The sequence below is a fragment of the Cherax quadricarinatus genome, chromosome 27, assembly GCF_038502225.1.
Source record: "Cherax quadricarinatus isolate ZL_2023a chromosome 27, ASM3850222v1, whole genome shotgun sequence".
NCBI classification, from domain to species: domain Eukaryota; kingdom Metazoa; phylum Arthropoda; class Malacostraca; order Decapoda; family Parastacidae; genus Cherax; species Cherax quadricarinatus.
Window position 1 is genome coordinate 20,047,516 of NC_091318.1, and position 27,241 is coordinate 20,074,756.

The 27,241-nt window shown below is 44.6% G+C and overlaps 1 protein-coding gene across 7 annotated transcripts in view; it reads left to right on the forward strand.

Moving 5' to 3' along the window:
- Positions 1-27,241, forward strand: part of LOC128691176 (zinc-regulated GTPase metalloprotein activator 1) — a 115,337-nt gene that overhangs the window by 79,515 nt on the left and 8,581 nt on the right. For 6 of the 7 annotated variants that reach the window (XM_053780024.2, XM_053780025.2, XM_070089091.1 and 3 more), the window contains 4 exons: positions 19,545-19,648; positions 20,072-20,118; positions 21,897-21,983; positions 24,035-24,079. In XM_053780024.2, coding sequence (XP_053635999.1) covers positions 19,545-19,648; positions 20,072-20,118; positions 21,897-21,983; positions 24,035-24,079 — 283 coding nt within the window. The remainder of the gene's footprint in view (positions 1-19,544; positions 19,649-20,071; positions 20,119-21,896; positions 21,984-24,034; positions 24,080-27,241) is intronic. The other variant, XM_070089095.1, reaches the window with a different exon arrangement.

Below are 27,241 nucleotides of genomic sequence, written 5' to 3' on the forward strand. Positions count from 1 at the left end.
TAATTTGATTTGAATTTTGCCGCACTTGTGCCCTGTTTTCTTGGCGATGACGGCCGGGTATTTTTTGTTTTGTTTTCAGAGGTTTTGTTCATCCTCCGGCTCGGTTGTCGATGTGGTTGGCTCACAGGTGTTTTAAGGTAAAGGATGTAAATGTGTAGATAGTAATATTGATGGCTTGTATCATAGTTTTTTGTGTTTTTATAATGTTTGTGTGAGTGTGGTGGTGGTAGTCATCGCACTCTGGCAGACTACTGAGTCTCCGCCCTCCCTCTTGTCTAGCGGGCTGCTGGAGCAGTTCTGGAGGGGGTGGAGGAGGGGGATGTAGAGAGAAGGGTGGGGGAATAGGAGGTCTTGGGGCGGGGGTGGAGAGGGAGGGGGCTTGGTTTCGGGGAGGGGATGGGGATCGAGGTGTGGGTGAATCCGACCGTCATTGTGGCGAGAAAATGTGACACTTTTTAATTATGCCCTCTGGTTAGAGAATTAACTAGGCATTAAACGATCCCCTTATTAAATATGCAGCAACCCCGTTGTACGGGATGGCTAGGAAGTTTTCCGCCTGTGCTAATCCCTCAAGCCACCGTGTTATGGTGGCCATTCAAGAAGAACATATTGGATTTTTTCCCCAGCTATCGGTTCCGTTTGAGGAGGAAGGTGTTGGATGGAGTTAGCCTGGGTAGGGGGGCCGGAGAAGAGCTCTTTGGGCGGCCTCAGCCAATATTGGCAAAGGAGCGAGAGAAGGGAAATTAGCGCTGGTAAAAGACGAGTTGAGGTGATTGTGTCTGGCGGCTCCAAATTGCGGGTTGTTGGTGTCGTAGTGTTGTCTAGTGGCGTCCTCTGCACCCCCCTTCCCCCTTTCTTCTAGTGTAGCCCCTCAGTTGTGTCTTAAATATCTTAATTCTGCCATATACACACTAGTATCATAAATACCTCCATCACTGCTACATACACGCTTTGTGGTGCAGTAAATGACTGTCATTGCTGTACACTTATTGGTGTTGTGAATGCCTTTATCGCTGCTATATACACACTGCTTACGTGTAGTCGCTTCAGAATATCACCGCCCCCGCGCTCCAGTCCCAACCAGGCATCTTGGTTGCTGTTGGTACCTGTCGCTCGCAGTCTAATACATGCATCACAGCCTGGCTGATCATGGGCTGACTTGAACTTATTGAGTTCCCTCTTAAAGTGAGTTAGAGATTTATTGTTAATTCCCTTTATGCACAGTTGGGAGGACGTTGAAGAGTCTTGGTCCAGTTACACTTATTAAATTCTCTCTGCGTACTCATCGCTCCCCCTGCTTTTCATTGGAGGTATCTTACACCGTCTGCCAAGCCTGGTGCTTTCATAATGAGTGATTTTGGTGTGTAGATTTTGGGATCAAGCTCTCCAGAATCTTCCAGGTGTAGATTATGTGTGTATGTCTTGCCTACTTTCTAAAAAGTAAAGTTCGAGAGATTTCAAGCGCTCCCAGTAATTTAGGTATTTGACTGAGTTTATAAGAGCGGTGAAGGTTCTCTATACAATCTCCACTTCGGCATTTTCACCTGCCAAGAGAAGAAGGGTAGACTGATGAGTATCACTGGCCTGTCCAACCTGTCATTTTCCTACACATACGCTGCTGTGTATGATAACTATTTGTGTATAGCTGAATGAACTTACTATAACATTGCGGGAAGGGACAGTGTGTTCAGTTCAGAATAATACTCCTAACTCTTTCACATTAGACTTCAATCTGCACTGTTGAGTGATTTGAGTTTGTCTTGTACTCTGAGCTTGTTTTTATGTGCTCGGATTTATAGTAACATAGTAATTGAAATTTGCCCTAATTGAATATCAACGTGTTGTCAGTGTCCCACTGGAAGACTTGTTTTTATCATCTTGAAGGCTCACTGTTTTCTATGGGTGACACACTCATACAAATTATTGTATCGTCTGAAAGGATTACATGGAGATAATGTTCATGTCCCTGTCTGTGTCGGATACAAGAATGAGAGAGGTGGGACGAGTACCATGGCTTGAGGAAGAAAGTTTTTGACTGGCATCCTCTGATTTCACTGTTTACTATTACTTTTTGGGTTCTGTTTGTTACGTTAAATATTTATCTGCACACTTTTCCAGTTATTCCTCTTGCAGGCATTTTGTGTACATTTGCATTATGCTTGTCTTCCAGTGAATCCATGACCATATAATGGTTTAGCAATTTCAAAAGGCAGGAGCAACCTGTTTTGAACCCACGGTGCCCCGTAGCCTGGTGGCTAAAACTCTCACTTCACACGGTGAGGGGCCCGGGTTCGATTCCCGGCGAGGGTAGAAACATTAGGCGTGTTTCATTACCGGTTGTCTATATGTTTCTCATCAGTAAAATGGGAACCTGGGAGTTATTCGACTGGTGTGGGTCGTATCCTAGGACAAAACTGACCTAATTTGCCCTAAATGCTCTGCATAACAAACGGCTTTCTATATAATAGTATGTCATTGATGTCAGCTAGGCCTGTATACCTTGTACATGTACTTGTGGAAATAAAGATATTATATTATTATTACCATATTGGCGTGGGTTGTACAATTGCTGAGGTTCCATTTGATTGGTAGTCTTGCTTCTTAAACCCTTTCAAAAATCTTAATGTGGTTCGTCAGGGCTGTTGGTCTACCTGGATGCTGTATGACCCTGGTGGGTTAGCGCTTGGTTTTGAGTGTAATGGTCTACCTGGAGGGTGTTCTAAAGGTCAACGCCCCAGCGGCCCAGTCCTTGACAATGCCTCCCGGTAGATCAGGGCCTGATCAACCAGGCTGTTACTGCTGGCCGCTCGTGGTGCAACGTGCGAAGCAGAGCCCGGCTGATAGGGTACTGACTTTAGGTATCTGTCCAGCTTCCTCTTGAAGTCACCCGGGGGTCTATTGGTAATTCCCTTTATGCCTGGTGAGAGGCCGTTGAACAGTTTTGGGCCCCGGACACTTAGTGTGTTTTCTCTTAGTGTAATAATGGCACCCCTATTTTTCACCGGGGGTATGTTTCATCCCCCTCCCAAGTCTTTTGCTTTCGTAAAGAGTGATTTCTATGTGCAGATTTGGGACTAGTCCCTCTAGGATTTTCCAGATGTAGATTATGATTCATCTCTCGCCTGCTCTCTAGTGAGTACAGGTCAGGTGGCTCCAAGCGCTCCCAGTAATTAAGGTGTTTGGCGGAACTTTATAATATATGCAGTAAAGGGTGTCTGTACACTCTCTAGATCTGCGATTTCACCTGCCTTGAATGGAGCTGTTAGTGTACAGCAGTATTCCAGCCTCTGTTATTTATTTCATTGGCTTTACTGCCGCCTTTGTGGACTGGGGCTTTATCAGTGATTTTTAATGACGCTGGCATGACTCCAGTGTCCATGCAATATTTAAGGCAGAAGACAGTGGCTTCTCATTTCTTGACGAATCTGGACGGAATTATGAGCATACAGTTGACCACTTCTTTGAAATCAAGTGGGGTTAGAGTCGTATCAGAAATGTTAGAGATGCTCGTAGAGTTTTGCGTCTCGTTCTCGAAAAGTTCACTTTGGTCGACAATTCTTAGGTATCAACCTAAGAGCTGACGACCACAGTGATTTGGAGCCGTGTTGTGCCTTAACTATATCAATCATGTCTTGGTTCTGGTCATTGAGTGTTTCATTTTCTTTAATTATAGGCCACTACTAGATGTTTCGGCCCTGTATTTTCACGTGAGATAAAGTATTGTGGATTTCTCTCTGTTTCACCTATTATGCTTTTTTGGTTCCCTCCCCCCCCCTTTCTCTCTCCTGGAATCTGTAGGAAAAGTTCAGGTTGATCTTAGTGCTTTCCGTCTATCTAGTGTTTCTTTTCGTTGTTCAGAAAGTGTGCATCCTTTAAGAAATTTTGCGATCCGTCTTCAAGAGGGAACTGGACAGATACCTAAAGTCAGTGCCAGATCAGCCGGCCTGTGGTTCGTACGTTGGACTACGTGCGGCCAGCAGTAACAGCCTCTTTGATCAGACTCTGATCCACCAGGAGGCCTGGTCATGGACCAGGCCGCGGGGGCGTTGCTCCCCGGAATGCCATCCAGGTAGACTCCAGGTAAAAATCACTTTGTGGTTGTTGGTGATGGAAGGTGTGAGGAACATACCTCTGGTGCCACTGAGCTCATCCACTCAGAGTACTGGCTCACCTCCATCTTAATATTGTCTTCCCAGCATATTTCAGTAAGATCACTATGTATCTGATCTCAGTTGATGTTCTTGTTGTTAAAAATAACTTTGTTGAACAAACCCTCATGACTGAGTGTATTTTGTTAATTAGAAGCAGTGAGTTTGCAGGTCTGAACTACATATTATGTCGTCTGAGTTTAGTCTTCTACACTCTCTACCACAGTAAAAGACTCGGCAGACGATGCAACATCCCCCCAATGAAAAGCAGGGGGAGGGAGGGGGGCACGAGTACGATAAGAGCACAATAAGTGTCAGGGGGCCCAAGACTGTTCAACTGTCAACTGTCTCCAAGCATACAATATACCCTGGCTGTCTTTAAGAGGTAGCTGGACAGATACCTAAAGTCAGTACCTGACCAGCCGGGCTGTGGTTTGTATGTCGGTTTACGTACGGCCATCAGTAACGGCATGGTTAATCAGGCCCTGATCCACCGCAAGGCCTGGTCATGGACCGGGCCGCAGGGGCGTTGACCCTTGAAACACCCTTCAGGTACATTCCAGGTCTTCATTATTACTGAATACAAGAACAAAAGTCTTTAATTTGGGGTCAGTTAAAGCGGCGGCGGGTAAAAGGTCGTTATTATTTTTTTTTTAAATTTGAAAATTAAAATATTTAGACATTTAAGATTGTCCAAATATAAATTAATGAATAGAATGAGAGTGACTGAAAGAAATATTGTAAAATGTATGACAATACTGGCCTTTAAATGGCTTCCGCTTTATAACTCCTGTAAGGGAGTCAGATACAAGTGTATATATTAGTTTGTGTTCCTTGATGTTCTAAGGGCTCTTGATCCCAAGAATTTGAGCAACCCTTCCCTTAACTTGGATCAAACGCTCTCCCGTGTGCGCAATAATTTTCTGTAATATACTATTGACATGTCCCCCGTCTTCCACTGGTATGCATGTCCCTCGTCTTCCACTGGTATGCATGTCCCTCGTCTTCCACTGGTCCACATGTCCCTCTTCTTCCACTGGTATGCATGTCCCTCGTCTTCCACTGGTATGCATGTCCCTCGTCTTCCACTGGTCCACATGTCCCTCGTCTTCCACTGGTATGCATGTCCCTCGTCTTCCACTGGTATGCATGTCCCCCGTCTTCCACTGGTCCACATGTCCCTCGTCTTCCACTGGTATGCATGTCCCTCGTCTTCCACTGGTCCACATGTCCCTCGTCTTCCACTGGTCCACATGTCCCTCGTCTTCCACTGGTATGCATGTCCCTCGTCTTCCACTGGTCCACATGTCCCTCGTCTTCCACTGGTCCACATGTCCCTCGTCTTCCACTGGTATGCATGTCCCTCGTCTTCCACTGGTCCACATGTCCCTCGTCTTCCACTGGTATGCATGTCCCTCGTCTTCCACTGGTCCACATGTCCCTCGTCTTCCACTGGTATGCATGTCCCTCGTCTTCCACTGGTATGCATGTCCCTCGTCTTCCACTGGTCCACATGTCCCTCGTCTTCCACTGGTATGCATGTTCCTCGTCTTCCACTGGTCCACATGTCCCTCGTCTTCCACTGGTCCACATGTCCCTCGTCTTCCACTGGTATGCATGTCCCTCGTCTTCCACTGGTCCACATGTCCCTCGTCTTCCACTGGTATGCATGTCCCTCGTCTTCCACTGGTCCACATGTTCCTCGTCTTCCACTGGTATGCATGTCCCTCGTCTTCCACTGGTATGCATGTCCCTCGTCTTCCACTGGTCCACATGTCCCTCGTCTTCCACTGGTATGCATGTCCCTCGTCTTCCACTGGTCCACATGTCCCTCGTCTTCCACTGGTCCACATGTCCCTCGTCTTCCACTGGTCCACATGTCCCTCGTCTTCCACTGGTATGCATGTCCCTCGTCTTCCACTGGTCCACATGTCCGTCGTCTTCCACTGGTATGCATGTCCCTCGTCTTCCACTGGTCCACATGTCCCTCGTCTTCCACTGGTATGCATGTCCCTCGTCTTCCACTGGTATGCATGTCCCTCGTCTTCCACTGGTCCACATGTCCCTCGTCTTCCACTGGTATGCATGTCCCTCGTCTTCCACTGGTCCACATGTCCCTCGTCTTCCACTGGTATGCATGTCCCTCGTCTTCCACTGGTATGCATGTCCCTCGTCTTCCACTGGTCCACATGTCCCTCGTCTTCCACTGGTATGCATGTTCCTCGTCTTCCACTGGTCCACATGTCCCTCGTCTTCCACTGGTCCACATGTCCCTCGTCTTCCACTGGTATGCATGTCCCTCGTCTTCCACTGGTCCACATGTCCGTCGTCTTCCACTGGTATGCATGTCCCTCGTCTTCCACTGGTCCACATGTCCGTCGTCTTCCACTGGTATGCATGTCCCTCGTCTTCCACTGGTCCACATGTCCCTCGTCTTCCACTGGTATGCATGTCCCTCGTCTTCCACTGGTCCACATGTCCCTCGTCTTCCACTGGTCCACATGTCCCTCGTCTTCCACTGGTCCACATGTCCCTCGTCTTCCACTGGTATGCATGTCCCTCGTCTTCCACTGGTATGCATGTCTTTCGTCTTCCACTGGTATGCATGTCCCTCGTCTTCCACTGGTATGCATGTCCCTCGTCTTCCACTGGTATGCATGTCCCTCGTCTTCCACTGGTATGCATGTCCCTCGTCTTCCACTGGTCCACATGTCCCTCGTCTTCCACTGGTCCACATGTCCCTCGTCTTCCACTGGTATGCATGTCCCTCGTCTTCCACTGGTCCACATGTCCCTCGTCTTCCACTGGTATGCATGTCCCTCGTCTTCCACTGGTCCACATGTCCCTCGTCTTCCACTGGTATGCATGTCCCTCGTCTTCCACTGGTATGCATGTCCCTCGTCTTCCACTGGTCCACATGTCCCTCGTCTTCCACTGGTATGCATGTTCCTCGTCTTCCACTGGTCCACATGTCCCTCGTCTTCCACTGGTCCACATGTCCCTCGTCTTCCACTGGTATGCATGTCCCTCGTCTTCCACTGGTCCACATGTCCCTCGTCTTCCACTGGTATGCATGTCCCTCGTCTTCCACTGGTCCACATGTCCCTCGTCTTCCACTGGTATGCATGTCCCTCGTCTTCCACTGGTATGCATGTCCCTCGTCTTCCACTGGTCCACATGTCCCTCGTCTTCCACTGGTATGCATGTTCCTCGTCTTCCACTGGTCCACATGTCCCTCGTCTTCCACTGGTCCACATGTCCCTCGTCTTCCACTGGTATGCATGTCCCTCGTCTTCCACTGGTCCACATGTCCCTCGTCTTCCACTGGTATGCATGTCCCTCGTCTTCCACTGGTCCACATGTCCCTCGTCTTCCACTGGTATGCATGTCCCTCGTCTTCCACTGGTATGCATGTCCCTCGTCTTCCACTGGTCCACATGTCCCTCGTCTTCCACTGGTATGCATGTTCCTCGTCTTCCACTGGTCCACATGTCCCTCGTCTTCCACTGGTCCACATGTCCCTCGTCTTCCACTGGTATGCATGTCCCTCGTCTTCCACTGGTCCACATGTCCCTCGTCTTCCACTGGTATGCATGTCCCTCGTCTTCCACTGGTCCACATGTCCCTCGTCTTCCACTGGTATGCATGTCCCTCGTCTTCCACTGGTCCACATGTCCCTCGTCTTCCACTGGTATGCATGTCCCTCGTCTTCCACTGGTCCACTTGTATGCATGTCCCTCGTCTTCCACTGGTCCACATGTCCCTCGTCTTCCACTGGTATGCATGTCCCTCGTCTTCCACTGGTCCACATGTCCCTCGTCTTCCACTGGTATGCATGTCCCTCGTCTTCCACTGGTCCACATGTCCCTCGTCTTCCACTGGTATGCATGTCCCTCGTCTTCCACTGGTCCACATGTCCCTCGTCTTCCACTGGTATGCATGTCCCTCGTCTTCCACTGGTCCACATGTCCCTCGTCTTCCACTGGTATGCATGTCCCTCGTCTTCCACTGGTCCACATGTCCCTCGTCTTCCACTGGTATGCATGTCCCTCGTCTTCCACTGGTATACATGTCCCTCGTCTTCCACTGGTCCACATGTCCCTCGTCTTCCACTGGTATGCATGTCCCTCGTCTTCCACTGGTCCACATGTCCCTCGTCTTCCACTGGTATGCATGTCCCTCGTCTTCCACTGGTCCACATGTCCCTCGTCTTCCACTGGTATGCATGTCCCTCGTCTTCCACTGGTCCACATGTCCCTCGTCTTCCACTGGTATGCATGTCCCTCGTCTTCCACTGGTCCACATGTCCCTCTTCTTCCACTGGTATGCATGTCCCTCGTCTTCCACTGGTATGCATGTCCCTCGTCTTCCACTGGTATGCATGTCCCTCGTCTTCCACTGGTCCACATGTCCCTCGTCTTCCACTGGTATGCATGTCCCTCGTCTTCCACTGGTCCACATGTCCCTCGTCTTCCACTGGTATGCATGTCCCTCGTCTTCCACTGGTCCACATGTCCCTCGTCTTCCACTAGTATGCATGTCCCTCGTCTTCCACTGGTCCACATGTCCCTCGTCTTCCACTGGTATGCATGTCCCTCGTCTTCCACTGGTATGCATGTCCCTCGTCTTCCACTGGTCCACATGTCCCTCGTTTTCCACTGGTATGCATGTCCCTCGTCTTCCACTGGTCCACATGTCCCTCGTCTTCCACTGGTATGCATGTCCCTCGTCTTCCACTGGTCCACATGTCCCTCGTCTTCCACTGGTATGCATGTCCCTCGTCTTCCACTGGTCCACATGTCCCTCGTCTTCCACTGGTATGCATGTCCCCCGTCTTCCACTGGTCCACATGTCCCTCGTCTTCCACTGGTCCACATGTCCCTCGTCTTCCACTGGTTCGCATGTCCCCCGTCTTCCACTGGTCCACATGTCCCTCGTCTTCCACTGGTCCGCATGTCCCCCGTCTTCCACTGGTCCGCATGTCCCTCGTCTTCCACTGGTCCACATGTCCCTCGTCTTCCACTGGTCCGCATGTCCCCGACTTGCACTGGTCCGCATGCCCCCGACTTGCACTTGTCCGCATGCCCCCGACTTGCACTGGTCCGCATATCCCCGACTTGCACTGGTCCGCATATCCCCGACTTGCACTGGTCCGCATGCCCCCGACTTGCACTGGTCCGCATATCTCCGACTCGCACTGGTCCGCATGTCCCCGACTTGCACTGGTCCGCATGTCCCCGACTTGCACTGGTCCGCATATCCCCGACTTGCACTGGTCCACATATCCCCGACTTGTACTGGTCCGCATATCCCCGACTTGCACTGGTCTGCATGTCCCCGACTTGCACTGGTCTGCATGTCCCCGACTTGCACTGGTCCGCATGTCCCCGACTTGCACTGGTCCGCATGTCCCCGACTTGCACTGGTGCGCATGTCCCCGACTTGCACTGGTCCGCATGTCCCCGACTTGCACTGGTCCGTATGTCCCCGACTTGCACTGGTCCGCATGTCCCCGACTTGCACTGGTCTGCATGTCCCCGACTTGCACTGGTCCGCATGTACCCGACTTGCACTGGTCTGCATGTACCCGACTTGCACTGGTCCGCATGTCCCCGACTTGCACTGGTCTGCATGTCCCCGACTTGCACTGGTCCGCATGTCCCCGACTTGCACTGGTCTGCATGTACCCGACTTGCACTGGTCTGCATGTCACCGACTTGCACTGGTCTGCATGTCCCCGACTTGCACTGGTCCGCATGTCCCCGACTTGCGCTGGTCCGCATGTCCCCGACTTGCACTGGTCTGCCTGTCCCCGACTTGCACTGGTCTGCATGTCCCCGACTTGCACTGGTCTGCATGTCACCGACTTGCACTGGTCTGCATGTCCCCGACTTGCACTGGTCTGCATGTCCCCGACTTGCACTGGTCTGCATGTCCCCGACTTGCACTGGTCTGCATGTCCCCGACTTGCACTGGTCCGCGTGTCACCAGCATAACGAGGATAATCTTCACAACATTATAGCTGTTACTGTTGTTTACCTCGTAGTGTTAAACCCACATGGGTCATTCAGTGCACATAGCGGTGGCGGCTCCAACCTTTGTAACAGAATCCTCAAACCAGTTCCAAAATCGATGAAAATAAGGTAATAATAACAGTAATAATATTAATGATAAAGTAATAATAATAATAATAATAATAATAATTTTATTATTATTAATATTGGAAAGCGCTGAGCCCATAATGGTTATACCGCGACTAAGGATTGAAAAAAAGTAAGGAGATGAGAAGAATATTTATATTTATACTGTTTGGTGGGCTTAGTATGTAAGTGGGAAGTCGCTAGACTCAACAGTAAGTCGCAGTAAGTCGCTAGCTCAGCGGTATGACGCTAGACTGCCGTAAGATGCTAGACTGCCGTAAAATGCTAGACTGCCGTAAACTAGATTCCGCCGTAAGCCGCTAGACTCTGCACAAGTCGCTAGACTCTGATTAAGACGCTAGATTTCGCCGTCGGATGCTAAACTAAACGTTACGTGGCGAAACTCTGCTCTTAATTCTGTACCAGAATAACTTACACTCGACCTTATAACTGTATCAGAACAACTTACACTCGACCTTATAACTGTATCAGAACAACTTACACTCGACCTTATAACTGTATCAGAACAACTTACACTCGACCTTATAACTGTATCAGAACAACTTACACTCGACCTTATAACTGTATCAGAGCAACTTACACTCGACCTTATAACTGTATCAGAGCAACTTACACTCGACCTTATAACTGTATCAGAGCAACTTACACTCGACCTTATAACTGTATCAGAACAACTTACACTCGACCTTATAACTGTATCAGAACAACTTACACTCGACCTTATAACTGTATCAGAACAACTTACACTCGACCTTATAACTGTATCAGAACAACTTACACTCGACCTTATAACTGTATCAGAACAACTTACACTCGACCTTATAACTGTATCAGAACAACTTACACTCGACCTTATAACTGTATCAGAACAACTTACACCCGACCTTATAACTGTATCAGAACAACTTACACTCGACCTTATAACTGTATCAGAACAACTTACACTCGACCTTATAACTGTATCAGAACAACTTACACTCGACCTTATAACTGTATCAGAACAACTTACACTCGACCTTATAACTGTATCAGAACAACTTACACTCGACCTTATAACTGTATCAGAACAACTTACACTCGACCTTATAACTGTATCAGAACAACTTACACTCGACCTTATAACTGTATCAGAACAACTTACACTCGACCTTATAACTGTATCAGAACAACTTACACTCGACCTTATAACTGTATCAGAACAACTTACACTCGACCTTATAACTGTATCAGAACAACTTACACTCGACCTTATAACTGTATCAGAACAACTTACACTCGACCTTATAACTGTATGAGAACAATTTACACTCGACCTTATAACTGTATCAGAACAACTTACACTCGACCTTATAACTGTATCAGAACAACTTACACTCGACCTTATAACTATCAGAACAACTTACACTCGACCTTATAACTGTATGAGAACAACTTACACTCGACCTTATAACTGTATCAGAACAACTTACACTCGACCTTATAACTGTATCAGAACAACTTACACTCGACCTTATAACTGTATCAGAACAACTTACACTCGACCTTATAACTGTATCAGAACAACTTACACTCGACCTTATAACTGTATCAGAACAACTTACACTCGACCTTATAACTGTATCAGAACAACTTACACTCGACCTTATAACTGTATGAGAACAACTTACACTCGACCTTATAACTGTATGAGAACAACTTACACTCGACCTTATAACTGTATCAGAACAACTTACACTCGACCTTATAACTATCAGAACAACTTACACTCGACCTTATAACTGTATCAGAACAACTTACACTCGACCTTATAACTGTATCAGAACAACTTACACTCGACCTTATAACTGTATCAGAACAACGTACACTCGACCTTATAACTGTATCAGAACAACGTACACTCGACCTTATAACTGTATCAGAACAACTTACACTCGACCTTATAACTATCAGAACAACGTACACTCGACCTTATAACTATCAGAACAACATACACTCGACCTTATAACTATCAGAACAACTTACACTCGACCTTATAACTATCAGAACAACATACACTCGACCTTATAACTATCAGAACAACATACACTCGACCTTATAACTATCAGAACAACTTACACTCGACCTTATAACTGTATCAGAACAACTTACACTCGACCTTATAACTGTATCAGAACAACTTACACTCGACCTTATAACTATCAGAACAACGTACACTCGACCTTATAACTGTATCAGAACAACTTACACTCGACCTTATAACTGTATCAGAACAACGTACACTCGACCTTATAACTGTGTCAGAACAACTTACACTCGACCTTATAACTATCAGAACAACTTACACTCGACCTTATAACTGTATCAGAACAACTTACACTCGACCTTATAACTGTATCAGAACAACTTACACTCGACCTTATAACTGTATCAGAACTTACACCCGACCTTATAACTATCAGAACAACTTACACTCGACCTTATAACTGTATCAGAACTTACACCCGACCTTATAACTGTATCAGAACAACTTACACTCGACCTTATAACTGTATCAGAACAACGTACACTCGACCTTATAACTGTATCAGAACAACGTACACTCGACCTTATAACTGTATCAGAACAACGTACACTCGACCTTATAACTGTATCAGAACAACGTACACTCGACCTTATAACTGTATCAGAACTTACACCCGACCTTATAACTGTATCAGAACAACTTACACTCGACCTTATAACTGTATCAGAACAACGTACACTCGACCTTATAACTGTATCAGAACAACGTACACTCGACCTTATAACTGTATCAGAACAACGTACACTCGACCTTATAACTGTATCAGAACAACGTACACTCGACCTTATAACTGTATCAGAACTTACACTCGACCTTATAACTGTATCAGAACAACTTACACTCGACCTTATAACTGTATCAGAACAACTTACACTCGACCTTATAACTGTATCAGAACAACGTACACTCGACCTTATAACTGTATCAGAACAACTTACACTCGACCTTATAACTGTATCAGAACAACTTACACCCGACCTTATAACTGTATCAGAACAACTTACACTCGACCTTATAACTGTATCAGAACAACTTACACTCGACCTTATAACTGTATCAGAACAACTTAAACTCGACCTTATAACTGTATTAGAACAACGTACACTCGACCTTATAACTGTATCAGAACAACTTACACTCGACCTTATAACTGTATCAGAACAACGTACACTCGACCTTATAACTGTATCAGAACAACGTACACTCGACCTTATAACTGTATCAGAACAACGTACACTCGACCTTATAACTGTATCAGAACAACGTACACTCGACCTTATAACTGTATCAGAACAACTTACACTCGACCTTATAACTGTATCAGAACAACTTACACTCGACCTTATAACTGTATCAGAACAACGTACACTCGACCTTATAACTGTATCAGAACAACTTACACTCGACCTTATAACTGTATCAGAACAACGTACACTCGACCTTATAACTGTATCAGAACAACGTACACTCGACCTTATAACTGTATCAGAACAACTTACACTCGACCTTATAACTGTATCAGAACAACGTACACTCGACCTTATAACTGTATCAGAACAACGTACACTCGACCTTATAACTGTATCAGAACAACTTACACTCGACCTTATAACTGTATCAGAACAACGTACACTCGACCTTATAACTGTATCAGAACAACGTACACTCGACCTTATAACTGTATCAGAACAACTTACACTCGACCTTATAACTGTATCAGAACAACTTACACTCGACCTTATAACTGTATCAGAACAACTTACACTCGACCTTATAACTGTATCAGAACAACGTACACTCGACCTTATAACTGTATCAGAACAACGTACACTCGACCTTATAACTGTATCAGAACAACTTACACTCGACCTTATAACTGTATCAGAACAACTTACACTCGACCTTATAACTGTATCAGAACAACTTACACTCGACCTTATAACTGTATCAGAACAACTTACACTCGACCTTATAACTGTATCAGAACAACTTACACTCGACCTTATAACTGTATCAGAACAACTTACACTCGACCTTATAACTGTATCAGAACAACTTACACTCGACCTTATAACTGTATCAGAACAACTTACACTCGACCTTATAACTGTATCAGAACAACTTACACTCGACCTTATAACTGTATCAGAACAACTTACACTCGACCTTATAACTGTATCAGAACAACTTACACTCGACCTTATAACTGTATCAGAACAACTTACACTCGACCTTATAACTGTATCAGAACAACTTACACTCGACCTTATAACTGTATCAGAACAACTTACACTCGACCTTATATCTGTATCAGATATACTTACACTCGACCTTATAACTGTATCAGAACAACTTACACTCGACCTTATAACTGTATCAGAACAACTTACACTCGACCTTATAACTGTATCAGAACAACTTACACTCGACCTTATAACTGTATCAGAACAACTTACACTCGACCTTATAACTGTATCAGAACAACTTACACTCGACCTTATAACTGTATCAGAACAACTTACACTCGACCTTATAACTGTATCAGAACAACTTACACTCGACCTTATAACTGTATCAGAACAACTTACACTCGACCTTATAACTGTATCAGAACAACTTACACTCGACCTTATAACTGTATCAGAACAACTTACACTCGACCTTATAACTGTATCAGAACAACTTACACTCGACCTTATAACTGTATCAGAACAACTTACACTCGACCTTATAACTGTATCAGAACAACTTACACTCGACCTTATAACTGTATCAGAACAACTTACACTCGACCTTATAACTGTATCAGAACAACTTACACTCGACCTTATAACTGTATGAGAACAACTTACACTCGACCTTATAACTGTATGAGAACAACTTACACTCGACCTTATAACTGTATCAGAACAACTTACACTCGACCTTATAACTATCAGAACAACTTACACTCGACCTTATAACTGTATGAGAACAACTTACACTCGACCTTATAACTGTATCAGAACAACTTACACTCGACCTTATAACTGTATCAGAACAACTTACACTCGACCTTATAACTGTATCAGAACAACGTACACTCGACCTTATAACTGTATCAGAACAACGTACACTCGACCTTATAACTGTATCAGAACAACTTACACTCGACCTTATAACTATCAGAACAACGTACACTCGACCTTATAACTATCAGAACAACATACACTCGACCTTATAACTATCAGAACAACTTACACTCGACCTTATAACTATCAGAACAACATACACTCGACCTTATAACTATCAGAACAACATACACTCGACCTTATAACTATCAGAACAACTTACACTCGACCTTATAACTGTATCAGAACAACTTACACTCGACCTTATAACTGTATCAGAACAACTTACACTCGACCTTATAACTATCAGAACAACGTACACTCGACCTTATAACTGTATCAGAACAACTTACACTCGACCTTATAACTGTATCAGAACAACGTACACTCGACCTTATAACTGTGTCAGAACAACTTACACTCGACCTTATAACTATCAGAACAACTTACACTCGACCTTATAACTGTATCAGAACAACTTACACTCGACCTTATAACTGTATCAGAACAACTTACACTCGACCTTATAACTGTATCAGAACTTACACCCGACCTTATAACTATCAGAACAACTTACACTCGACCTTATAACTGTATCAGAACTTACACCCGACCTTATAACTGTATCAGAACAGCTTACACTCGACCTTATAACTGTATCAGAACAACGTACACTCGACCTTATAACTGTATCAGAACAACGTACACTCGACCTTATAACTGTATCAGAACAACGTACACTCGACCTTATAACTGTATCAGAAGAACGTACACTCGACCTTATAACTGTATCAGAACTTACACCCGACCTTATAACTGTATCAGAACAACTTACACTCGACCTTATAACTGTATCAGAACAACGTACACTCGACCTTATAACTGTATCAGAACAACGTACACTCGACCTTATAACTGTATCAGAACAACGTACACTCGACCTTATAACTGTATCAGAACAACGTACACTCGACCTTATAACTGTATCAGAACTTACACCCGACCTTATAACTGTATCAGAACAACTTACACTCGACCTTATAACTGTATCAGAACAACGTACACTCGACCTTATAACTGTATCAGAACAACGTACACTCGACCTTATAACTGTATCAGAACAACGTACACTCGACCTTATAACTGTATCAGAACAACGTACACTCGACCTTATAACTGTATCAGAACTTACACCCGACCTTATAACTGTATCAGAACAACTTACACTCGACCTTATAACTGTATCAGAACAACGTACACTCGACCTTATAACTGTATCAGAACAACGTACACTCGACCTTATAACTGTATCAGAACAACGTACACTCGACCTTATAACTGTATCAGAACAACGTACACTCGACCTTATAACTGTATCAGAACAACGTACACTCGACCTTATAACTGTATCAGAACAACGTAAACTCGACCTTATAACTGTATCAGAACAACGTACACTCGACCTTATAACTGTATCAGAACAACGTACACTCGACCTTATAACTGTATCAGAACAACTTACACTCGACCTTATAACTGTATCAGAACAACTTACACTCGACCTTATAACTGTATCAGAACAACGTACACTCGACCTTATAACTGTATCAGAACAACTTACACTCGACCTTATAACTGTATCAGAACAACTTACACCCGACCTTATAACTGTATCAGAACAACTTACACTCGACCTTATAACTGTATCAGAACAACTTACACTCGACCTTATAACTGTATCAGAACAACTTAAACTCGACCTTATAACTGTATTAGAACAACGTACACTCGACCTTATAACTGTATCAGAACAACTTACACTCGACCTTATAACTGTATCAGAACAACGTACACTCGACCTTATAACTGTATCAGAACAACGTACACTCGACCTTATAACTGTATCAGAACAACGTACACTCGACCTTATAACTGTATCAGAACGTACACTCGACCTTATAATTGTATCAGAACAACTTACACTCGACCTTATAACTGTATCAGAACAACTTACACTCGACCTTATAACTGTATCAGAACAACGTACACTCGACCTTATAACTGTATCAGAACAACTTACACTCGACCTTATAACTGTATCAGAACAACGTACACTCGACCTTATAACTGTATCAGAACAACGTACACTCGACCTTATAACTGTATCAGAACAACTTACACTCGACCTTATAACTGTATCAGAACAACGTACACTCGACCTTATAACTGTATCAGAACAACGTACACTCGACCTTATAACTGTATCAGAACAACTTACACTCGACCTTATAACTGTATCAGAACAACGTACACTCGACCTTATAACTGTATCAGAACAACGTACACTCGACCTTATAACTGTATCAGAACAACTTACACTCGACCTTATAACTGTATCAGAACAACTTACACTCGACCTTATAACTGTATCAGAACAACTTACACTCGACCTTATAACTGTATCAGAACAACGTACACTCGACCTTATAACTGTATCAGAACAACGTACACTCGACCTTATAACTGTATCAGAACAACTTACACTCGACCTTATAACTGTATCAGAACAACTTACACTCGACCTTATAACTGTATCAGAACAACTTACACTCGACCTTATAACTGTATCAGAACAACTTACACTCGACCTTATAACTGTATCAGAACAACTTACACTCGACCTTATAACTGTATCAGAACAACTTACACTCGACCTTATAACTGTATCAGAACAACTTACACTCGACCTTATAACTGTATCAGAACAACTTACACTCGACCTTATAACTGTATCAGAACAACTTACACTCGACCTTATAACTGTATCAGAACAACTTACACTCGACCTTATAACTGTATCAGAACAACTTACACTCGACCTTATAACTGTATCAGAACAACTTACACTCGACCTTATAACTGTATCAGAACAACTTACACTCGACCTTATAACTGTATCAGGACAACTTACACTCGACCTTATAACTGTATCAGAACAACTTACACTCGACCTTATAACTGTATCAGAACAACTTACACTCGACCTTATAACTGTATCAGAACAACTTACACTCGACCTTATAACTGTATCAGAACAACTTACACTCGACCTTATAACTGTATCAGAACAACTTACACTCGACCTTATAACTGTATCAGAACAACTTACACTCGACCTTATAACTGTATCAGAACAACTTACACTCGACCTTATAACTGTATCAGAACAACTTACACTCGACCTTATAACTGTATCAGAACAACTTACACTCGACCTTATAACTGTATCAGAACAACTTACACTCGACCTTATAACTGTATCAGAACAACTTACACTCGACCTTATAACTGTATCAGAACAACTTACACTCGACCTTATAACTGTATCAGAACAACTTACACTCGACCTTATAACTGTATCAGAACAACTTACACTCGACCTTATAACTGTATCAGAACAACTTACACTCGACCTTATAACTGTATCAGAACAACTTACACTCGACCTTATAACTGTATCAGAACAACTTACACTCGACCTTATAACTGTATCAGAACAACTTACACCCGACCTTATAACTGTATCAGAACAACTTACACTCGACCTTATAACTGTATCAGAACAACTTACACTCGACCTTATAACTGTATCAGAACAACGTACACAATGTCCGGTTATGTACTCGAATATTTGTCTTCTCTCTTCAATTTCGTCAATATTACAACGATATGAGTTTATTAAAATAAGTCGAAACTGATTAGGATCTAAACATTGCACTGCTCCTATTGGAACAACGTTTCGCCCTCTTAGAGCTTTTATTAAGTCTTGATAAAGTTCTTCACAGGGTGAAACATGATAAAGCTCTGCACAGAGTGACATGGTGTGTCAAGGAGTGTGTAGTAGTGTCAGACACAAGCAGCAGACATGTTGTCAAGGAGTGCAGGAAACAAGCAAACATGACGTGTCAAGGGGTGTCAGACACAAGCAGGGATGTACGGTGCCTGGCACTAAAGTACTTCCTTCTCTCTCTCTCTCCTCCAGGAATCATCACAGTTCTGGATGCAAAGTACGCAGAGAAGGTAGGTCGTTCTCGTGTCTTACTGGCTCCCACGAGCAGCACCTTCATGCTGCTCAAAGACTCCCGGGTGAGGGAATACAAAACATACTTCCCTTGATTCAGATGTGATTGCTTCTCATTTCCCAGCCGCTGCATGACCTCCTCTCGGGCTTTACACTTTAAAATAATAATTTTCAGTTTCACCTGCTTAAATTTACTAGTTACTCTTATACATATGTATATTTGTATTATACATTGAGAGATATATTTCAGTCACTTTTCTTTTTAATTTTCGCTACAGCAAATTAGCATCATGCACTCAACTTCCTAAAGCTGACGTAAAATAATTAAGCTTAATCTGACCCATCTAACTTTAGGCCAACTTAAATATAGTTAGTATTATTTAATGTCAGTGCAGTATGTTGATTCCTGTGAGGTTAAGATTGATAGAATTACTACAAAAATCAGTGTACACTCGACTGGCTTAGATGACACTGTGTTTGCTTTTCAGAACCTCAACGAGAAGAAGCCAGAAGGTGTTGTCAACGAGGCAGTCAAGTGAGTGAGACAGAGAATGAGAATGAATGAATGAATGAGAGAATGAGAATGGGTGAGAGAATGGGAATGAATGAGGAAGAGAATGAAAAAGAGAGAGAATAATAATGAGAATTTCTCCTCCTGTTGAGGAATGGCTTTACCAGCTAAATTTAAAGAGTTTTTACTTAACTTAGAAAGACAGCTCATCGCCTGCACAGCCGCCCCTGCAGACGAGGTCTTGAGAAGCTGTCGAAGTCATCTCTCAACGGGCTGTAAAGATTTATAATTTGTAAGATTATAAATTACCCCTAGGGGGTGTTATGTCAGCATATTTCATTCACTGATGGCTGACAAACTTACTTGTGTGGACTCAAAAGTCTGCCCCTTACTGCCGACTATAGGTTGATTACAAACTCCTTGCGACTCAAGAACTGCGCAGTCCCCCGTACGACAAGAAATTCGTAACCTACCTTGCTCTTGTAGCGTGAGCTATGGTGTTCTTCACACCTTCGACAGATATCGGTGACTTGATAGAAGCTGAAGTGTCCTTGGATGTCCACGTCTTCCATAGTCTAGGAAAACACACACTGGTACACTATGTTCCACAAGATTTGTCTTTATTGTTCACAATCTTATCACTAAAGAAGCTGATCACACTTCTCTTAAGTGTTTATTGTGTTTTGTGAGACACTTTGTTCACACTAATGCACAGATCGTTCTTTGTTGGTTATCCTGGCGTCAGTGTCACTCTCAGTAGAGTCAAAAGTAATCTGAAGACGCCACAGCACCCCATGCCGTCACTCCCCTAGCACAAAGAAAAGCTGACCTAGTACTTTTGCTTCCTTGCCACTTCCTCGATGAAGCAAAGCAGAATGTTTGATTCTTGCTGTCTTAAGCATAGACAACAATGTCCACTATCTTTACTATGGTAATAAAGTGGGAGCAGGATTTTCCTTAATTGTCCTGCTAAAGTAAGAGATGTACTGTCTCTTATTAAACTACACTTTGCAACACTGCAAGGAGCGGTGGTCACTTGACCACGTCGCATACTCGTACGGCATCTGTGATCAATTACTCACTGTAGCAGTAAACAAGACGCTTGCCTCTTCTGAGAGGGCCCCCTCAAGGAAGGTTCCTTGATGTTGGTGAGGGGCTCTTGATTTAGGGAATTGGATCTGTGCTCCAGTTCCCCGAATTAAGCCTGAATGCCTTCCACATCCCCCCCCTCCCAGGCGCTGTATAATCCTCTGGGTTTAGCGCTTCCCCCTTGATTATAATAATAATAATAATCTTCTGAGAGGGCTGGGCCCCTCAGGGCTGAAAGGGGCTGAAGGGGGCTGATACCCCCCTCCTGGAGAAAATTTCTCCACACCTCCCCTCATCTTTCCCGCAGACAGTTTCCAGGTCTAGTAACCAGGTCCTACTCTCACAAACAGTTGCCAGGTCACCTCCCATAGTTCCCACATCCTGCTCCTCCCACAGACAGTTGTCAGGTCACTTCCCACAGTTCCCACATCCTGCTCCTCTCACAGACAGTTGCCAGGTCACCTCCCATAGCTCCTGCATCTTTCTCCTCCCACAGACAGTTGCTAGGTCACCTCCCATAGTTGCCACGTCCTGCTTCTCCCACAGACAGTTGCCAGGTCACCTTCCATAGTTCCCACATCCTGCTTCTCTCACAGACAGTTGCCAGGTCACATTCCATAGTTCCCACATCCTGCTCCTCTCACAGACAGTTGCCAGGTCACATTCCATAGTTCCCACGTCCTGTTCAAGTAACTAGGTCTCTCTCCCCACAGACAAGTAGCGCTGGCTGACCTGCTCATCATCAACAAAACGGACTTGGTGGACGAAACGCAGCTCAAGGCTGTCACAGACCTCGTCAGGTGAGACCCTGGGGGTGAAGTTGAGAATGAGTAAGGAGGAAAGGGGAAGAGGAGAGGAACAGAGAACTGGAAAGATGGAAGAGGGAAATAATAATATTGTAATAATATAGAAGACTGTAGACATGATGTCCAAATAATAATCTGTTAGACTTATTACACACATTGAGGCACTGTTCTCTTAGCTTCAGATCACTGCTTACCAAAACTTTCAAGTCCTTTTCACATTCTATATGGTCAAGCTCTGTATTATTTGATTATTGGTGCTAGGGTTATTTACATTCCCGAGTATTAGGATTTTGTATCTATCTACGTTGAACTTCATCTGCCACTTTTCTGGTCACGACATGAGCTTGTCCGAATCCTGCTGAAGTTCAGTGGTATCTTTCTCTGAATATATTATTCTGTACCTATTTTTTGTATAGTCAGCAAATTTGCTAATATTGTTTGTTATTCCTTCGCCAAGGTCATTAATATAAAGTATGAACAACAGTGGGCCTGAAATTAATCCTTGTGGAACACCACTGTGACTGGTCCCCACCCTGATTTTGCCCCATTTACGCAGACTCTGCTTCCTATTGTGAGCCATACTTCGATCCATTATACAACCTTTTCGCTCCTTAACAGTCTGTGTGTGGTACTTTATCAATACTTTACTCAAATCAAAATAAACAATAACGTGTTCTTTAGCATGATCCATTGCTTCAAATGCTTTACTGAAGAGAGTCGGTAAATTAGGCAGGAACAGCCCCTTGTGAAACTGTGCTGAGTATTATGAATCAAATTTTGCTTATCAAGGTGGCTTCCTATTAATTCACCTATAATTAATGTAACTAATAATTTGTTAACAGTTGAGGTGAGACTTATTGGGCTGTAATTTGATGGGAATGATTTATCCCCTGATTTTAAAACAGGAATTATGTTATCCAAGGGTTTCAGTCTGGTACGTGCAGGTTATTTGTGTGCCATATTCCACCTCTCTGACACTATACTTGTTTGAAGTGATAAATAAAAAAGGCTAGTAAGTGATCCACTAAGTCGCACCTTGCACTCTCTAGGAATCCTTGGAAAGGTCATCGTGGCCTCAGAACTTAGTTTTAATCACTAGGAATCCTTGGTAAGGTCATCGTGGCCTCAGAACTTAGTTTTAATCATTAGGAATCCTTGGTAAGGTCATCGTGGCCTCAGAACTTAGTTTTAATCACTAGGAATCCTTGGTAAGGTCATCGTGGTCTCAGAACTTAGTTTTAATCACTAGGAATCCTTGGTAAAGTCATCCTGGCCTCAGAACTTAGTTTTAATCACTAGGAATCCTTGGAAAGGTCATCGTGGCCTCAGAACTTAGTTTTAATCACTAGGAATCCTTGGAAAGGTCATCGTGGCCTCAGAACTTAGTTTTAATCACTAGGAATCCTTGGAAAGGTCATCGTGGCCTCAGAACTTAGTTTTAATCACTAGGAATCCTTGGTAAGGTCATCGTGGCCTCAGAACTTAGTTTTAATCACTAGGAATCCTTGGAAAGGTCATCGTGGCCTCAGAACTTAGTTTTAATCACTAGGAATCCTTGGTAAGGTCATCGTGGCCTCAGAACTTAGTTTTAATCACTAGGAATCCTTGGTAAGGTCATCGTGGCCTCAGAACTTAGTTTTAATCAGTCAACTTGTTGACTTAACCACATTCCAAATGACTGTGATATTACATTATTTTTTTTACCCTCAGGTTCACTATAACAGTAAATACTGAGATATTGTTTGTGTCTTCCTGAGTGAAGACCGAGAGGAAATAACTTTAAAAACTCCAATACATTTCATTTCTCGGTAAGCTGTCTAGAGTTATTATTAAGTAAACATAACTCTTCTCTCATCTCTGTTTTATATAGTCCCGGGGGGGGGGGGACCTTTCAGATTTGTCTCTTAATCTGTAGCAACTTTAATTTATAATCTCATTTAGCTTTTCTATCTCTTGTTTTAACCTTTAATGTGAGACAGTCTCACCTCTCTTGATACTTTTGTAAATTACTTTTGTATTGGACTAATTTATGATGTCTCTCACAGTACTATCAACGGCTCGGCACACATGGTCTACACACAGAGGTGCAGGTACGTACCCACAGCGGGGTATAAGGGGGGGGTTGATATGTACCTCGAGGAGGGTGTAAGAGGGGGGTGCCAGTATATACACCCAAGGGGCTGTAAGAGTGGTGCCAGTACGTACCCCCAAGGGGATATGAGAGGTACCACTAAGTACCCCCAAGGGGATATAAGAGAGGTACCACTAAGTACCCCCAAGGGGATATAAGAGGGGGTGCCAGTTTGTAGCCCCAGGGAGGTACAAGGGGGTGCCGGTACGTACCTATGGGGGGTAACGAGTATACCTGGAGGGAGTTCCGAAGGTGAACGTCCCCCATAAGGAGGTGCACGTATGTACCCCCATCTCGCGGCTGCCTCCACCAGAGGACACCACAGGGTGGGATGTCTTACTTTTTTAACACACCGGCGGTATCCCACTAAGGCAAGGTGACCTAAAGACTTAAAAAGAGAATGAAAGTTTTTCTTTTTAAATTTAGTAATTTATACAGGAGAAGGGGTTACTAGCCCCTTGCTCCCGGCATTTTAGTTGCCTCTTACGACACGCATGGAGATCAGAGGAAATAAAGAAGAACAAGAACTATTAAGAAAATAGATGGGTGTGTGTATGTGTGTGTGTACTTGCATGTGTAGTGTGATCTGAGTGTAAGAAGTAGCAAGATATACCTAGTGTCCCACATGTTTATGAGACAGCAAAAAGACACCAGCAATCCTGCCACCATGTAAAACAATTACAGGTATATCTTACATTATATTCATAAGTAACCATCTAGTACTCGCGCTTTTACACACACACACACACACACACACACACACACACACACACACACACACACACACACACACACACACACACACACACACGACATGTCATAATGGAAGGAATACTACATGACACACATGCCATGATGAAAGGAATAGATTCAGAAGTGTCGCTGTTCGCTGATGATGTGAAACTGATGAGAATACAATCGGGCGAGGATCCGCTAAGATTACAAGGGAATCGGGACAGACTACAAGTCTGGTCCAACAAATGGCTTCTGGAATTTAATCTCAGTAAGTGCAAAGTCATGAAGCTTGGGGAAGGACAAAGAAGACCGCAGACGGGGTATAGGTTAGGGGATCAAAGGCTGCAAACGTCACTTAAAGAAACGGATCTTGGGGTAAGCATTATAACGAACATGTTCCCTGAGGCACACATCAATCAAATAACTGCTGCAGCATATGGGCGCTTGGCAAACCTGAGAATAGCATTTCGACATCTGAGTAAGGAATAATTCACGACATTGTACACCGTGTACGTCAGACCCATACTGGAGTATGCAGTGCCAGTATGGAACCCACACTTACTCAAACACGTCAGGAAATTGGATAAAGTGTAAAAGTTTGCAACAAGATTAGTCCCGAAACTGAAGAGTATGTCTTACGAGGAGAGGTTGAGGGAACTCAACCTAATAACATTAGATTATAGGAGGGATAGGGGGGACATGAAAACGACGTATAAAATACTGAGAGAAATTGACAAGGTGGACAGGGCTCGAATGTTTCGGAGATGGGATACAGGAACAAAGGGCCACAATTGGAAGCTGAAAACCCAGATGAGTCATAAGGATGGTAGGAAGTATTTCTTTAGCCTTAGAGTTGTCAGGAAGTGGAATAATCTGGAGAGTGAAGCAGTGGAGGCAAATTCCATACATAGGTTTAAGAAGAGGTATGATAAAGCTCATGGAGCAGGGAGAGAGTGACTCAGTATCAACCAGTGAAGAGGCGGGGCCAGGAGTTATAACTCGACCCCTGCAACCACATATAAGTGACTACATATAGGCGAGTACACACACACACACACACACACACACACACACACAGACACACACACACACAAACACACACACACACACACACACACACACACACACACACACACACTTGCCTCTTGTTTGTTACTCGTGTAGATTTTTGCATGCAGAGGAGTATTGCTATTATTGTTGTATTTGCCCCATGTACTAGATGAGAGAGCAGGTGAAGATGGTGTCTCCTGCACCTGCCAGGTGGCAGCAAGCCTCACACTAGGTGACAGATATGACCACTGCCCTCCCCACAACAATCATATTTACATATATAAGAAAGTCTGGTGTGACGTTCTTGTCATCCCTCACTCAGGGGTGTGATGAAGAGGGGAGGCTGAAGGGGAACAAGCAGGGAGAGAGAGAGAGAGAGGGGGGGGGATGAAGAAAGGAAGTTACGATTGTCTACAGTTGTGTATAGGTTTGGGGGATTTCTAGATTTGTCCATTAATTCTGTGGTTACATACATGTACGGTTAGTTACCATTTTTGTCCTAGGCACATGTCGATTAGGCACTAGGCCTGTTGTATGTGTGTGTGTGTGTGGAGGGGAGCAGTTGTGTGTGAAAGGGGAGCAGGTGTGTGTGAAAGGGGAGCAGGTATATGTGGAGGGGAACATGTGTGTGTGTGGAGGGGGAGCAGGTGTGTGTGGAGGGGAGCAGGTGTGTGTGGAGGGGAGCAGGTGTGTGTGGAGGGGAGCAGGTGTGTGTGGAGGGGAGCAGGTGTGTGTGTGTGTGAAGGGGGAAGCAGGTTTGTGTGGAGGGGAGCAGGTGTGTGGAGAGGGAGCAGGTGTGTGTGGAGAGGGAGCAGGTGTGTGTGGAGGGGGAGCAGGTGTGTGGAGAGGGAGCAGGTGTGTGTGGAGGGCGAGCAGGTGTGTGGGGAGAGGGAGCAGGTGTGTGGAGAGGGAGCAGGTGTGTGTGGAGGGGGAGCTGGTGTGTGGAGAGGGAGCAGGTGTGTGGAGGGGGAGCAGGTGTGTGTGGAGAGGGAGCAGGTGTGTGTGGAGGGGGAGCAGGTGTGCGTGGAGGGGGAGCAGGTGTGCGTGGAGGGGGAGCAGGTGTGTGGAGAGGGAGCAGGTGTGTGTGGAGAGGGAACAGGTGTGTGTGGAGAGGGAGCAGGTGTATGGAGGGGGAGAAGGCGTGTGTGGAGGGGGAGCAGGTGTGTGGAGAGGGAGCAGGTGTGTGTGGAGAGGAACAGGTGTGTGTGGAGGGGGAGCAGGTGTGTGTGGAGGGGGAGCAGGGGTGTGTGGGTTTAGGGCAGAGGAGAGCAGGTGTGTGGGTTTAGGGCGGAGGAGAGCAGGTGTGTGGGTTTAGGGCAGAGGAGAGCAGGTGTGT